This window comes from Hyperolius riggenbachi, chromosome 3, assembly GCF_040937935.1.
Source record: "Hyperolius riggenbachi isolate aHypRig1 chromosome 3, aHypRig1.pri, whole genome shotgun sequence".
Lineage (NCBI taxonomy): Eukaryota > Metazoa > Chordata > Amphibia > Anura > Hyperoliidae > Hyperolius > Hyperolius riggenbachi.
The window spans coordinates 452,748,999-452,764,486 of NC_090648.1; the positions used below are offsets into that span (position 1 = coordinate 452,748,999).

Below are 15,488 nucleotides of genomic sequence, written 5' to 3' on the forward strand. Positions count from 1 at the left end.
GCTAAAGACAGAGGACCCCAGCCAGATCATGGAGCTTCTCTTGAGTCCTGAGTACCCAGCAGTACAAGCTCTACACAGTAAGTGGGTTGTAAAAGAAGAATGTCTCTACTCTGCATTAAGGTTAAAGGTGCATACTCCTTAAGCTCTGTACACATAGTGGGATTTGTAGGCAGGCATCTGTACACGATCCCTTGGGCAACAGTGCTGTACAGACGCGTCATCAGCCTCCAGGCTAACGACACATCTGCTACTGTGGAGGGAGAAGAGTGGGGGACGACAGAACAGATTTCCATTGGTGGGGGAGAGGGAAGAACAATGTAATTGCCTGGGAGTTGAGTTGCCTGGTTACCGCACTGAGCCTATCAAGTTCAAGGCAGAGCAGACTTCACTCTGTACACAACAATGTGATTGGGCAGTGCTCGGGGACCACTATTGCTGGATCCTTGGCAGATGTTGTGCCGCTGCTGTACGCGCTCGATTGACTCATGATCCTTGATAGAGGCGGGCTTATCACCCAGCCCAGTGCAGTTCAAGCAGCGAGTCTACCCTCTGCAACCTGGTTTTGGAGTTGGTAGTGGCTCACACATAAAGGAGGTAACGGATCAAGCCTGAAATTGGAGGCTGTGTTGTAACCAGAGGTTTGACTGAGTGTCGGTACATGTACGCCGCCGGTGAGCTGGAGGCAGGAGGAGCCGAATGACGCTCCAATCCCTGCCAGCATTGAATGCTATTTCCCCTCCAAGTTGTAGCAACTCGGAGGAAAAACCCCGAATTACCCTGCACGGTGTACAAGGTATAGCACTAGTGCAGGGGTGTCAAACTCAAATACAACGTGGGCTGAAATTATACACTGGGACCAAGTCGCGGGCCAACCTCAATGTCCACTGGCCACCTTCCTCCCTTATAAAGTTTTAGTGGTTTCCCCCTACCTCCCAAAATGGCTTCCCTGGTGTTCTAGGGCTTCACTTCCAATATAGCGTCCCTGGTGGTCTAGAGTGAGCCAAACATAATGCAAACTGGGGAAACCACTTGAGGGACAAATTTGACGGCTCCGAGGGCCAGATCTGGCCCACAGGTTGGAGTTTGACATTTATACATTAGTGCTATAGCAGTGCCTAGTTTTGGTGCTCTGCCAAGGATCATGTGGATCATGAGTCAATCCAGCGTGTACAGCAGCGGCACAATATCTGCTAAAGATCTGGCATTAGTGGTCCCCGAGCACTGCCCAATCACATTGTTTTCTCCTGTGCCCCACCAACTGTACTCTGCTCTGTCATCCCCTCTCTCTTCTCTCTCCACCTCCCTCCACAGCAACACACGTCGCTAGCCTGTAGGCTGATGATGCATCTGTACAGTGTTGGCACTGCGCTGTCGCCCAGGGGACCATGTACAGATTGCTGCTGGGGCGACAGAAACAACCTGCTTCGTTGACTGGGTGTGACTGAAGTTGTGTAGGAGGCGTGGCTGAGGTGGGAAGAGTTATGTTTTACTCATTTATTATTGCTTTGAAAAGAGTCCCTTCTTTGGGTCCTTTTCCATTTGCGAAGTGATGCGAGTGCGGCAACCTCGCTGCATCGCATCTCTTCCTCTCTCATTTGCGTCACTTTGGAGTCTCCCGATGCGGACGTGAATGGAGGCATAGGCAAACGGGGGATTACAGCTGCCCAGAATCCCCCCTCAGACCAGGGCCAGTGCAATGTCTAGGGACAGGCACAAGCTGAAACACCAGAATATCTGCAGGTATCCTGCAGCTCACAGCCCCACCCCCTTTCTTTCCCGGCTACAGTTGACTTTGGATGGAGCAGCAGCGTGTGTACAGAGCATGGAGCAGCTCTGGGGAACTTAACAGTCAGATATGAGCTCAGCCCTGTGCCCTGCTGTGTGAATGCTTCACGTTCCCCTTCATTACCAATGTTGGGCTTGATTCACAAAGCCGTGCAAACTGTTTGGCACGGGTGTGCTAAACAGTTAGCACGTGAAGTGCTGTTCGCAGACTTTTGTGTGCGCAAAGTGCCGCAATTCGCGCGATCGCGGACTTTTGCACGTGCAATTTGCCGGCAAATTGCGCATGCAAAGGTCCGCGATCGTGCGAATCGCAGCACTTTGCGCGTGCAAAAGTCCGCGAATGGCACTTCACGTGCTAACTGTTTAGCACACCCGTGCTAAACAGTTTGCACGGCTTTGTGAATCAAGCCTGTTGGCTGTCCTCATTATTATCTGTATTCAAATTGCTCCTGATCGACCCCATTGCATTACGTGTACCCAGCATGATGTCCTACCATATTATTATACTGTATTGTGCATGGCTGAGGGAGACCTTTTAGGAATCCCCCGCTTGAAAATCTTGGGTTTGCCCCTGGGAGGAGACGAGACGTGGATGCGGGCGGACGCAGCCGTACGAGAATCTGCAGCATGCTGCAGGTTCTCGGATCGCTCTGCACCGCTCTGCATAACCAGCAGGCAATGGAACCTGTTCCATTGTCGTGCATTGGTTTCAGTTCGGCTATGTAGCCGCATTGCACTGCGTGTAGTGGAGATGGACCCTTCTCGTATCAGAAAATGTGTTCAGAAACCTGTAATGTTAATTTGCAGTCAGCAGAAGCAATGCAGACAACACACCGCTGATGAGGCTTTGTAGTACAGCCGTAAGCAAACACTGTCTCTCTCTCCTGTCCTATTACATCACCTCGCAAAAGCAAATTCATTAATGCAATATATTTGCTGTATTGATCAGGGGATGCTTTTAAAGCTTTCTGCAAACAAAACATCTGCAAGCCCACTTATCCTTTAAAGCAGATCTACTCCCTTTTCATTTTTTTTTTTTATTTGAGTTTTTATTTTGATTACCCACCAGCTAACTAGGCAGTAATATTTTTATAGTCACAAGCAGTGCAACTTGCAAAATATAGGTACCGCACACACGTGCAACGTGTGTTTGCGCAAGTAGCGATGTGTGCACATAGTAATTTTACCAGCTTTTAGCAAATATGCCCCCATAACATACTGTTCATAATACTAAACATATAGGGCTTGATTCACTAACCGGCGCTAAGTGTTAGCGCCGGTGTGAAAAGCCATTTTTTGCCCCTAGTGCGCGCAAACCTACTTTGGGCGCAGCCCTGCTCACTGCGTGCGCAGCGCGGGTGCGCCTATATTGGTGCGCGGTACGACAATAATGTCGCACCAGCTGCCCCTTAAACGACGCACATGGTGCGACGATAATGGCGCATCGGGTGCCCCCCGAAACGCGGGGCATTAATGTACCGTTTCAGGGGCACCCGATGCGCCGTTATCAAGGGACAGCGGGTGCGACGTTACCATGCACTAATATAGGCGCACTCGCACTGCGCACGCAGTGAGCGGTACTAAGACTGATGTGTGGGGGCGCAAACTACTTAGTGCCGTACTTTGCGCCCACTAAGTGATAGGGCTTAGCGCTGGTTAGTGAATCAAGCCAATAATGTCCTACGTCTGTACCACAAAGCGATCCCAAGTTCAGGATGCAGTCAGTGGAGTCAGACCAGAGTCAACGCATCTGATCTGCATGCTCCTTCTGGGCCAGAGACTTAAAGAGGAACTGTCGCAAAAATCTTAAAATTTAAAACGCATACAAATAAGTACATTTCTCCCAGAGTAAAATGAGCCATAAATGACTTTTCTCCTATGTTGCTGTCACTTACAGTAGGTAGTAAAGATCTGACATTTCCGACAGGTTTTGGACTAGCCCATTTTCTCATAGGGGGGTTCTCAGGGTTTTCTTTATTTTTAAAAGCACTTAGTAAATGGCAGTTGCTCCGTCCAACTGCCAAAATAGTGTGCAGCAAGCAGGGGTGGCTGGCCAGCATCTTTGTATTAATAATTTTCAGGGAATGTGCTTATAAAGAATAAAGGCCATGAAGAGATATAAAGATCCCCCCATGATGAGATGGACTAGCCCAAAACCTGTCGGAAATGTCAGATTTCTACTACCTACTGTAAGTGACAGCAACATAGGAAAAAAGTAATTTATGTCTCATTTTACTCCGGGAGACATGTACTTCTTATTTGTATGTGTTTTAAATTTTAAGATTTTCGCAACAGTTCCCCCTTAAGAAAATCTGTAAGAAACCTCCCCCCGGGAAATAGCCAATTCCAATCGGGTCCGCTCTACTGTGCAGCTACCTCTAGTTACCTATACTGCGAGCCCAACTTGTCTCTGTCATCATGATCTGCTTGCCATCTCTCAGTTCCCTAACCGCAGTCAGTATTGCTTTACCACCCATGACCAATGCCAAGTTTATACTTCTTGTGCCCCTAGGCCAAGTATGTTGGGGCCCTGCTTTATGTGCAGCAGTGCCCCTCCCCTTTCATGTGCAGCAGTGCCCCTCCCCTTTCATGTGCAGCAGTGCCCCTCCCCTTTCATGTGCAGCAGTGCCCCTCCCATGCCATGCGCAGCCCCCTTCTCCTTGTGTATCACATCCATGTACTGTAGCCCCTCTTTCATTAACAGCTTCCTGGAACATCAGTTTCCCTTTTTACATGTGTTGTTCCCCATTTTCAGCCTCCTCTTTTATATGAAGCAATCCCTTTTTCATGTCCAGGTGCCCCTCCCCTCAGGCTGCAGCCGCCCAAGACCAGGGCATTTGTGGCCTTTCTAGATATCCAGCCCTGCCCATGTCACCAACATACAGTTTTTTCCCCATAAAGGTCGGAAAATGACTGGGAGGGATAACATGTAGTGCTGTTGCTTGGTATGTGCAAAGTGTGTATGCAGTATATGGGGATAGTTCCAATTTAAGTCATTATCCCTTATTTGAAGCACCATTTTCTGTCTGTGAGTGGTAAACCTGAAAGGCTTGTCCTTTTATCAATTCCCAGGTTTGCTTTTGTAAACAGGCCCCTGGATTTGCTGTAACAGCAGGGAAAATGCAGTTCCAGTGATGGCCACTAGAGGCAGTGAGACCTCACTCAGCAAACCATTTCCCCCAGCATTGCAGAATGCATCGATATTCACAAGGCTCGTCATCCATTATGCAGAAAATGCAATCTTGAGCCACACAGCCTTCCCCTCCCCAGGAGACTTACGCCGCGTGATTCTGTGTTCTGGGCTCTTCGGCGCAGGAGTAAATAAATGAATGCTGGGAGAACGCAGATAAATCGTATTCTGCTTGATTGCTGAATTAGCAGAGTCCATTTTGGGACGGGTTAACTAAGCGCGGATTAGGAAGTTTTAAGCCCCCCCCGCTCTAAAACGACTGATTTAGCACTGCACAATCATTCAGCCAATAACAGCCGCTCACGATTAGCTCAGAGTGCTTCATTTGTTTTTGGCAGCATTGCATCCAAACATAAATTCCCCTTCAAGTAGGAGTCATCAATATTGGAGACTGCAGTAGGAGTCTTGGCATGGCATTGTTTACTACGACTAGCTGCAAGCGTGAGGCTGACGCTCTGCATTGCAGCGAGTAGATTGTTGGGGGGGGGGGGGGGGGAGAAGATGAAGAATACATTGCTGATAAACACACACAGAGAAAAACAGCATGCGCTGGGATGTGTCTGTGGGTTATAAGCTCAAAGGATGATCCTGGGCCGAACTTCAGTCAAACAGAAAGACGCAAGAGTCAAATATGTTATATAGAAAATGTATCATCTGAAGATTTGTAATTATGTCTATCCAGCCGGTGGAGTCAGATTGCTCTAGGTAGCCACAGTGGACATCACAGCAGCAACCTGATTGGACTTTTTCCTGGACACGCCCAACAAACACAGGTCAGGACATGCTGATTGGACAGAGCAGCAGCACACTGAGGAGTCACCAATGCGCTCCAATAAAGAAGCACACGGTCTTGAATCTCGTACGCATGTATGAGGCACACCATCCGGCGGAGATCGCCATAGTCCCTCTAGGCTAGCAAAACGGTTACTATATGGGGGGCGGGGAGGGGCCTCCTATCATGGGCAGGATGAGAAAGGAGAACAATGTCCTCGGCCAGCGCTCCCTGGCCCAGCGCTCGGCCAAGTCGATCTGCCAGGCGGAACGCTTGCCAATGTGGCAGGGGATCGGAAGCCGCTCTAGATTGTCAGCAGAGGTGGTCGTTATTGGCATTTTAATCTGCCGTGTGTAGAAACCCTAAGGACTGTGGTTTCTGAGTGACTTTGTGAGCGACTTTGACAGTAAAGCATGTATAGGCAGTAACAAATTGCTGCCAGTATACCATAGTTACCGGTATTAGTGGCTACAGAAATTGACTACAATTGCGTAGTTAGTGATTGCAGCAAGGTCATATCTATGGATACACATTACAAGACACCAGGGGCGTTTCCTACAAATCAAAGCCCCCCACACAATCAAAAACACTACAGACAAGGCACTGTGGAGATAAAACACCAGACAAGACATTCCTGTACACACAAGACTCTTCTGTGCATACACAACACAACACATTAAACAACACAACACATTCCTGTGCACACACTTCTGCACTACAACCAGATAAGTCACTCCTGAAAACAGTAACTGATAAGAGCCATGGGAAATGTAGTCCTGTGTCAGGCTCCCTGCACACTGCAAATCCGTTTTCCGATTCCGATTCCGTTTCCGATTCCGTTTCCGATTTTCCTTGAATACATTCAACAGAAAAACGGATCAAAAAACGCAGCATGCAGTTAAGATTAAAAATCTGAATCGGAATCGGATGTAAAAACAGATTAAAAAGCGGAATCGGAATCTGAAATGCATGCAGTGTGCAAGAGGCCTTAAAGTGGATCCGAGATGAACTTTTACTCATTGCATAATTGTGTTCCTTTCCTATTGTTTATAGGGCATTCCTCAAGCCAAATACTTTTTTTGTGTTTGTTTTAACACTCTAATTCCCTATAAACTAAACAAGCCACGCTCACAGGTTTTCAGAGAGCCAAGGCATTTTCAGACAGTAGCAAGGGCTCATGGGAGCTCAGTCTGGGCAGGAGGAGGGGGAGGTATTACTAGCCAGAGATTTCAGAGGCAGAGGGGAGGAGGGGGGATTAGGTTTTTTTCACAGGCTGAGTGCTCAAGATGCAGATAAGCCTGCCGCTGTGTAATGTTTACAAACAACATGGCTGCTGTCATTGTATTACAGGAGGAAATAATCATATTCTATTAAAGCTGTTTGCAGCTAGATTTGCTGTGTAAACTATCTAAACCTTATATACGATATATAGACAAGTTACTTGTTATAGTTAGTTTTTCATCTCGGATCTGCTTTAAACAGGTAGTTGGTGCAGCATCAACTCCTCCCACTAGCGCTTTTGCTAGGATAGTGCAGAAGGGTAAAATTCTGATGGCATTAAAGTATCTGCAAGCTTTGTTTTGTAAAAGCAAACCTGAAGCAGAAAAAAGTATGATATAATCAATTGAATGTGTAGTACGGATAATGAATAGAATATTGGTAGCAAAGAAAAGAGTCCCATATTTTTTATTTTCGGGTATATATTTTTTTTTTTTTTTTTTTTTTTTATAACACTGCATCATACTGTCATATTTGCAGTTTAGAAAACACACTGTATTTTAAGCTGTAAAACAAAGCAGAAAAAATGACCCTTCAAACTTTCCTGCAGTAAAGCCTTATCTTAAGCTATCTCTGAGGACAGAAACTCACTAGGAGCTATTTCTAAGCGCTAGTGATTTGAAAAAGCTCTTGCTAATGCAATGCTAAGGTGGATTTTTATAAAATCACATCGCTCCAGTGGGATCACACCCATAGCATTTCATTAGCAAGAGCTTTTCAAATCACAAAGCGCTCAGAAAAGCGCTCCTAGTGGGTTTCTGGCCTCACTGTCTCTTGGCTGTTTAAAGGGACACTTAAAGAGACACTGAAGTCTCTTAAAAATCCTTTTTTTATCTAAAAATATTGTTTAACATATTAGCCCTAAATAAACCGCCTCATCCCCACCGCTGTACACTATCTAAATCCCCCCAAACTCGCCCTCCCTCTCCCCTGAAAAATCCACAACTTTCTTGGTCGTGGATTTTGCTGCCCTGTGCGCTTCCGTGTGAGGCAGAGCTATGAACTGCAGCCCTTCCTCACACGCGTCTGTCAGCGGTGGATCTCCGCCTCTCCCCCGCCCCTCTCAGTGACGGAAGACTGAGATGGGCGGGGGAGAGGCGGCGATCCCGGCTGACGGACGCGCTGAGAGGCAGAGCTGCGGCTCATAGCTCTGCCTCACACGGAAGCGCTGCCCGGCGAGTTAGGGGGGATTTAGATAGTGTACAGCGGCGGGGATGCAGCAGTTTAGTCAGGGCTAATATGTTAAACAATATTTTGAGATAAAAAAAGGACTTCAGAGTCTCTTTAAGCCAGGAATAAAAAATCAGTTTTACTTGCCTGGGGTTTCTACCAGCCCCCTGCAGCTGTCCCATGCCCTCGCAGTCACTCACGGACCCTCCGGTCCCCCGCCGCCAGCTGCTTTCGTTTTCGCTGACAAGCCCTGACAGGGAGTCGGCCGGCTTTCTGCGCCTGCACAGGCCTGGCCACGCGTATCCTTCTTCATGTTCCCGTCCACAATAGCGTCCTACACAGATGCAGAATGCTATTGCAGGGGGAACGCGAAGAAAAATTTGTGTGACCTGGCCAGTTGGGCCTTTAAGCGAAAATGAAACTAGTTGGCGGCGGGGGGACCTGAGGATCCGTGAGTGACTGCGAGGGCACGGGACGGCTGCATGGGGCTGGTAGAAGCCCTAGGCAAGTAAAACTGATTTTTTATTCCTGGCTTAAAGAGAACCAGACTGAGCATTCAGTCTAGCTTTGCCCCGAATGATTATAGCTGAGTCAGTCTTCTGTGATGTCTTTTCAAGCCCAAGCCAGCCCCCTCCTGGCTCTGCTTTGCTGCTTTGAGGATAAATAGCAGGAAAGCAGAGCCACAAGGGGGCAGACTTGGGCTTGAAAAGACATCACAGAAGACTGACTCAGCTATAACATTCTAGGACAAAGCCAGACTGAATGCTCAGTGGGGGATTCTTATCAGATCTGATAACAGGCATATTTAGCAGAGAAGAATGAAACAGAGCACGGTAGGTGTTTACTGTCATGCTCCCATTGATATATATGGTAAAATACATGAGGGTGCTTAGTCTCTGGTTCTCTTTAACTACTATACGACCGCTCCACACCAATGGGCGTGGCCGCCGCGGCAGCCCCAGGACCGCCTAACGTCAAGTCCTGGGGCAGCGGTTTGCAGGAGATCGCACGCAATCTCCTGCAAGGGGGGGGGGGCAGAGCTCCGCCCCGCCTTCAGTCTCCGAGCGGCGGTCGTTTAGATGGATTCTAGTAAGTACAGCGCTGCGATCTGCAGCGCTGTACTAGGGACAGCCGTGTGACACTACTGTCCCTCTGGCACACAGGAGAGCGATCGGCTCATTGGCTGGCTGGGGGGTGGGAGGATTTTCAGGGGGGAGAGGGGGGAAAGTAAATAGTAATTAAAAAAAAAAACATAACATAAATATTTAACAAAAAATAAACAATGTGGGGGCGATTAGACCCCACCAACAGAGATCTCTGTTGGTGGGTAGAAAGGGGGGAGGGGATAACTTGTGTGCTGTGTGGTGCAGCCTTGCAGCTTGGTCTTAAAGCTGCGGTGGCCAATTTAGTCAAAATTGGCCTGGTCTTTAGGGGGGTTTAACACTGCAGTCCCCAAGAGGTTAAGTACTTTAGAAACACAGAACTGTACTCGACCCAGTGGGTCGGAAAAAAGCCCAGAGAAGTTCTTTTGCATAGATAACAACTGAAGCTTTTTTTTTTTTTTTAATCAATTATCTTTTTTATTGAAAGCCAAAGGAAAGCGTACATAATAAAACATTATATAACATATATGCTCCATTGAAACCGCAAACTGGATGAACGTTCTCACAAAGGAAGCAAAATATACAGGGAATAGGTACATAATAAGAAAATACATAAACCATACATTCTACCCTGCTGTGCCAATAGGTTTTGCCACTTAACACAAAACAACAACAAAAGAATAAAAGCAGCTATATAGTGTAAAGAAAAAAAAAAGAAACGGAAGCCTTTTTAACTCTTCCTGTACTGAAAACAATATGAGATTCTTTTCTTTGCTACTAATGTTCTGTTTCTTAGCTTTACTACACATACAATTCATTATAACATAAGTTTATTTTCACTTCAGGTTTGCTTTAACCAGTTGCCGCCCGCGTCACGCCAATGGGCGTGGCCACGGCGGCAGCCCCAGGACCGCCTAACGCCAATTGGCGTAAAGTCCTAGTGCTGTGTTTTGCAGGAGATCGCGTGCAAGGTGCGCGCGCATCTCCTGCTTGGTGGGCGGAGCAGTTGCCGCTCGGGAGACTGTTAGATGGCGTAATCGCCGTCTATTTACATGTACAGCGCTGCGATCAGTAGCAGCGCTGTACTGGGGACAGCCGTGTGACACGGCTGTCCCCTCCTAAGCAGCAGAGGTGATCGGCTGTCATAGGCTGAACCCTATGACAGGCTGATCACTGGGATTGGCTAGCAGGGGGAGGGAGGGAGGGGGGTTTACAATTCATAAAAAAAACCCCTACATTTTTTAAATAACCCCACAAATAAACAAAAACAAGCAAACAAACATTGGGGGGGCGATCAGACCCCACCAACAGAGAGCTCTGTTGGTGGGGAGAAAAGGGGGGAAGAATCACGTGTGTGCTGTGTTGTGTCGCCCTGCAGCTTGGCCTTAAAGCTGCAGTGGCCAATTTATTGAAAAATTGCCTGGTCTTTAGGGGGGTTTAACACTGCGGTCCTCAAGAGGTTAATGGGTAATGGGATCCATTGTGATGCAGATATGTGAACATGCCCATTGAGTCCCGTGGGCAGTACATTAGCGTGTGCGCGCAAGCTGCATCATAGCACAACATGCCTAGTGCAAAGCGTTAAAGATTTCCCAGCATTCCTCAGTGGCTTTTGTAGCTTGCACTGAATGCCTTGGGAGTCATGACTTTCCTGAATAGAAAGGAGTAACCCTGCCTGTCTTTTACCTGTATTTCAGCTCTTGTAGAAGCCGTACTTGAAGGTGATCTCGACAAGGTAAGATGTTCATTGTGACTGAGGCTTTTTTCTAATGACCATCATTATTTTCTTCAGAGAAGCAGCCTACATGAAATGTACCATTATCTTTACAATGACAATTACACAATGCTGCTCCTTTTTACCTGGTGTGCTCAGTACTTTTACTGCCAGGATTGCCATAATGTGATGATTTCAGTGCAGTGTTGGCCTTGGCCCGTGCTTGTGCAAATCAAGACTTGCGATGATCAAATCAATAATAATGTAAACAATAATATTTTTATAGCGTTTTTCTCCCTGGGGACTAAGAATGCTGGGACAGTGCCTTCTACAGTCTCAGAGGCTTAGCAAAAAGGATGTGTTTCTAGCCTTTTCTTAATCACTCTGTGACTCCCTAACGCTGATCAGCGGCCGCAGAGTGGCTCCCCAAGACCGCCTAACTAGTCAAGATCAGTGGGTGGGGATTAGCAGTGCACGAGCGCACGCATGCACAATCGTTCCCTGCAGTGACACGGAGTGGAGCACGATCACGTCTGGCACGCTGTTAGACAATAAAAAAGCTGTTATCTACTTGTACAGCACTGCCATCTACTGCAGCGCTGCACGGGTATAGCTCTGTCACTGAGCTGTCCCCTCGAGTGGCTCACAAGATGATGGCCTCTCATAGGCTGATGCCTATGAGAGGCGATCATACTGATTGACTGGTCACTAGGGGGGTGTAAGCCTGTGGTCCTTAATTGCTTAAAGGATACCTTAGCCCTTAATTGATTATGTAATTAACGCCATTTGTATGTGGAGGGAGGTGCGCAAAGCCTTACCATGCCTCCCATGGCCTGGCGTTTGTCTCCATTCTTCTAAAAAAGCTCCCGGTACAAAGCAGTGGTCAACAGCATCTGCACAGCTGCAGTACACGTGCACTCCGGCAGAAAGACGTAGCTGGCGTGCGTGCCCTCTGACCTGGACATACTGTGTGCGCATGTGCAGTATGTCTACTTTGGCACCTGTGACTGCGCATGTCGGCTATGTCTTCCCGCTGACATACTGCAGCTGCACCGACCTTGCCGACCACTGCTTTGTACCGGGAACATGGCGTTAATTACATAATTAATTAAGCGCTAACTTATCCTTTAAAATAGCAGGGACAGCATACTATCCCAGGAAAAAAAACTCACATGTATAAGTAGATAAATACTTATTCTACTTACATAACATATGTATTGTACTGTCCACATTTTTATTTCAGTGAATTTTAAATAGTAAATGAAGAGGAAACTGTTCCAGGCATTTTGCATCTTTACTGCCTCTGACTGAAGCCAATCCTGATGTCACTTCCTCCCTTACTCTTTTTTTTCTCCTAGAAGGTGCACTGTCAAATCTAGCTTGCTTTTTAAACACATGTGAGCACAGCATAGATTGTATTTCAACAGCTTCTACAGAGGGGTGAGATGTATTTCATGCTTTCTCACGCTTGTATTTCATGCTTTCTCATATTTCTCATGCTTTGCCCGCCATACTGAACTACCCTCAGCCAATAAGTGAGTAGGAGGAATGTGGGAGGGGAGATAAAACGCTTCCCTCTCCTCAGAAATGTATCAGAATAGAGCCAGGCTGACTGAGATAAGATCCACAGCAGAAACATTTATTATTATATTGGTATGATTACAATGCAGACTGCATGTAGACTACATAATAAACACAGAGTAGTGGGTAAATGGAATTTGAGTGGCTGACAATGTGTGGCTGACATTCCCGCTTTGGAGCTGTCCAGAGAAGGAGCCTCTTACACTGATTGTGGAAATGAGTTCCATAGAGTTGGGGCTGCATGGGAAAAGGCTTGTGCGCCAAATGGTTTTTAAGTAGATCCTAGGAATAACCAAAGTTGTTTTATTGGCAGAGCGGTGCATGGAGGGGCATTATTATTATTTTTTTTATTATTATTATTTAGTATTTATATAGCGCCGACATATTACGCAGCGCTGTACAGTGTATATGTATGTATGTATATATATATATATATATATATATATATATATAGTCACTAACTGTCCCTCAAAGGAGCTCACAATCTAATCCCTACCATTGCCATATGTCTATATTATATAGTGTAAGTACTGTAGTTTAGGGCCAATTTTAGGGGGAGCCAATTAACTTATCCATATCCAATAGATCCACTATGTGTTTGGGTCCCATGTCGTTTAGAGCCTTGAATGTCAGCAGGCAGATCTTAAAATGGATTCTCAGTTGTAGAGAGAAGAGTTTCCAGGGGAGTACCAGGGAGATGTGTGAGCAATGTGGAGGGATCTGGCATTGGCTAGGAGTCTGGCTGCTGCATTCTGTACCAGTTGTAATGGGTGCTGAACTTTATTGGGGGATCTGATGGATAGGGCATTGCAATAGTCCAGGTGAGAGGATACTAATGCTTGAACTAGAGTAGGTAGGTCTTCAGCTATGATAAGTTGTTTATTTCTTACTACATTTCTCAGATAGAAGAGTGATGATTTGATGACAGCCGATACTTGCTGTGTTAGCTTTCTATCCAGGATCAACCACAGTTTTCGCACAGTCTGTGTTGACTCTAATCGGCTGTTGACTCTAGGTGGCCTGTTGAATTTTTCTGCTGCACCTGATCAGTTTTCTTCTGTGATTAGATTGGTTTTCATTCTTTTAAGAAGTGCTTAATTTACTTTATGGGGTGGAAGGGAGAAGTGAGGTAAAAAAAAAGTGAAGGTAGGTAACTAAAGTTAAACCTACCTACAGCAACCTTACCACCTCAGCACCACTGGCCGCACTCAGTTGAGATAGACTTAGTGGTTCAAAAGTCGACACCAAATCTTGGCTCAGCCATGCTCCTCCCTCTATGTCACGCTTCTCCCTACCCATGCCACACCCACAGCCTGCAGAAACCCCTCCTGCATCAGCCACACTACCTCCAATTGATGGCACACCTCTCCCTACCAATGCCAAAGCATCCACACACCCTCTCACATCAGCCACACTACCTCCCATCCATGGCACACCTCTCTCTACCCATGCCAAAGCATCCCCCCCTCCTGCATCAGCCACGCTTCCTCCCATCCATGCCACACCTCTCCCATGCCACACCCACAGCCTACACAAACCCCTCCTACATCAGCCACGCTTACTCCCATCCATGCCACACCTCACCCTACCCATGTCACATGCCATAGCCCTTCTGGATTAACAACACTGTGGCTACAAATAACTGGTGCTTTGTTTCTTTTTTTACTGTTTTGGGTAAGAAAGTGGCCTGTGCATGGGCTCCTAACCTGGTATTTTGAAACTTCAGCAGGCAATTCATGAAGAGGCTTGCAATTGCTCCATGCCAATTTATTTTAGCATGTTTTATTTCTTTTTTGTTACATATCTTTGCTTATAATTAGTACTGCTGTAATGTGTATTTATGGTCACTTGTCAATAGGGGGCAGTGTGAAACAGTAACAGAGGATTGCTGCTTTCTGCTTCTTTATTTTCTGCTAGTAGAGAAAGAGATCAAAACATTCCAAGAATTTACAGTACAATGAGTTCTCCCGACTAAGGTCAAAGGCAGTGCACTTATCTCAATTGAGTAAATTCTATTGAAGCTGCTAATAGGTTAAGTGATTTATATGACATCAGCCGATAACAAAAATAGGCTCTGCAGCTGAGTACCTACACCTAGGCTAGGAAAATAGTTGTGTCTGGAATGGGATTTTGAACATGGTAGTGGATCTGGATTGTGTCACTGCACTGGTACGCCCTCCCCCCCCCCAAAAAAAAAATGCCAAATAATTGTTTTGTGGGACAGGCAGCAGAACTAAGATTAAATCAATTTGAAAGTAATATAGTTAAATTGACGAACATTTATACTGGCTTCCTACGCCTCGCTGGAAATGTTAGTGAACCTCACCTGTGAGTCCGGCCTCACAGTAGCTGGTCTGCATAGTTAATTCAGAGAACAAAATGGCCGTCCCTACTTTGCCCATGGATAAAGTACCCAATAACATTCAGCTGGCTACAAAATGGCTTCCCGTGACATTATCATGCAAACAAAATGGCTTCTTTTCTTCATGTACTATGCAGCTAACCAGAATACAGCAAGCAGTAATACCTTATCGCTGTCAGCCAAGAAACCGATTCGGTTTGTAATATGGCCTAAACTGTAGGCTGATCCCAGCTATTACAAGACAAATGTCTCACAGAACAGAAGCCCTCCTCGTCCCCCCTCTGCAGAGACAAATGTGGCAATATGAAGAATTTTACCTAAAAGAGCAAAATAAAAAGCTTATTGTACAGCTGACAAGCAGGCAGACGGGAACAGATTGATTCTGGGAGCCCAGCCAGGAATGTGAAGAAAGATGATAAGATTTGCGAAGATTTATTAGAAAAGCTGAAATCCTTGTAACAATTATTGCAGAGGAGAAGAGATTACTGAGGGAGGATCAGAGGGACAAAGTGTCTGATGGGTCTTGCAGTAAT

The 15,488-nt window shown here is 46.4% G+C and overlaps 1 protein-coding gene across 19 annotated transcripts in view; it reads left to right on the plus strand.

The window, feature by feature from the left end:
* Positions 1–15,488, plus strand: part of DGKI (diacylglycerol kinase iota) — a 599,247-nt gene that overhangs the window by 485,413 nt on the left and 98,346 nt on the right. For all 19 annotated transcript variants that reach the window (XM_068277868.1, XM_068277875.1, XM_068277871.1 and 16 more), the window contains one exon: positions 10,996–11,033. In XM_068277868.1, coding sequence (XP_068133969.1) covers positions 10,996–11,033 — 38 coding nt within the window. The remainder of the gene's footprint in view (positions 1–10,995; positions 11,034–15,488) is intronic.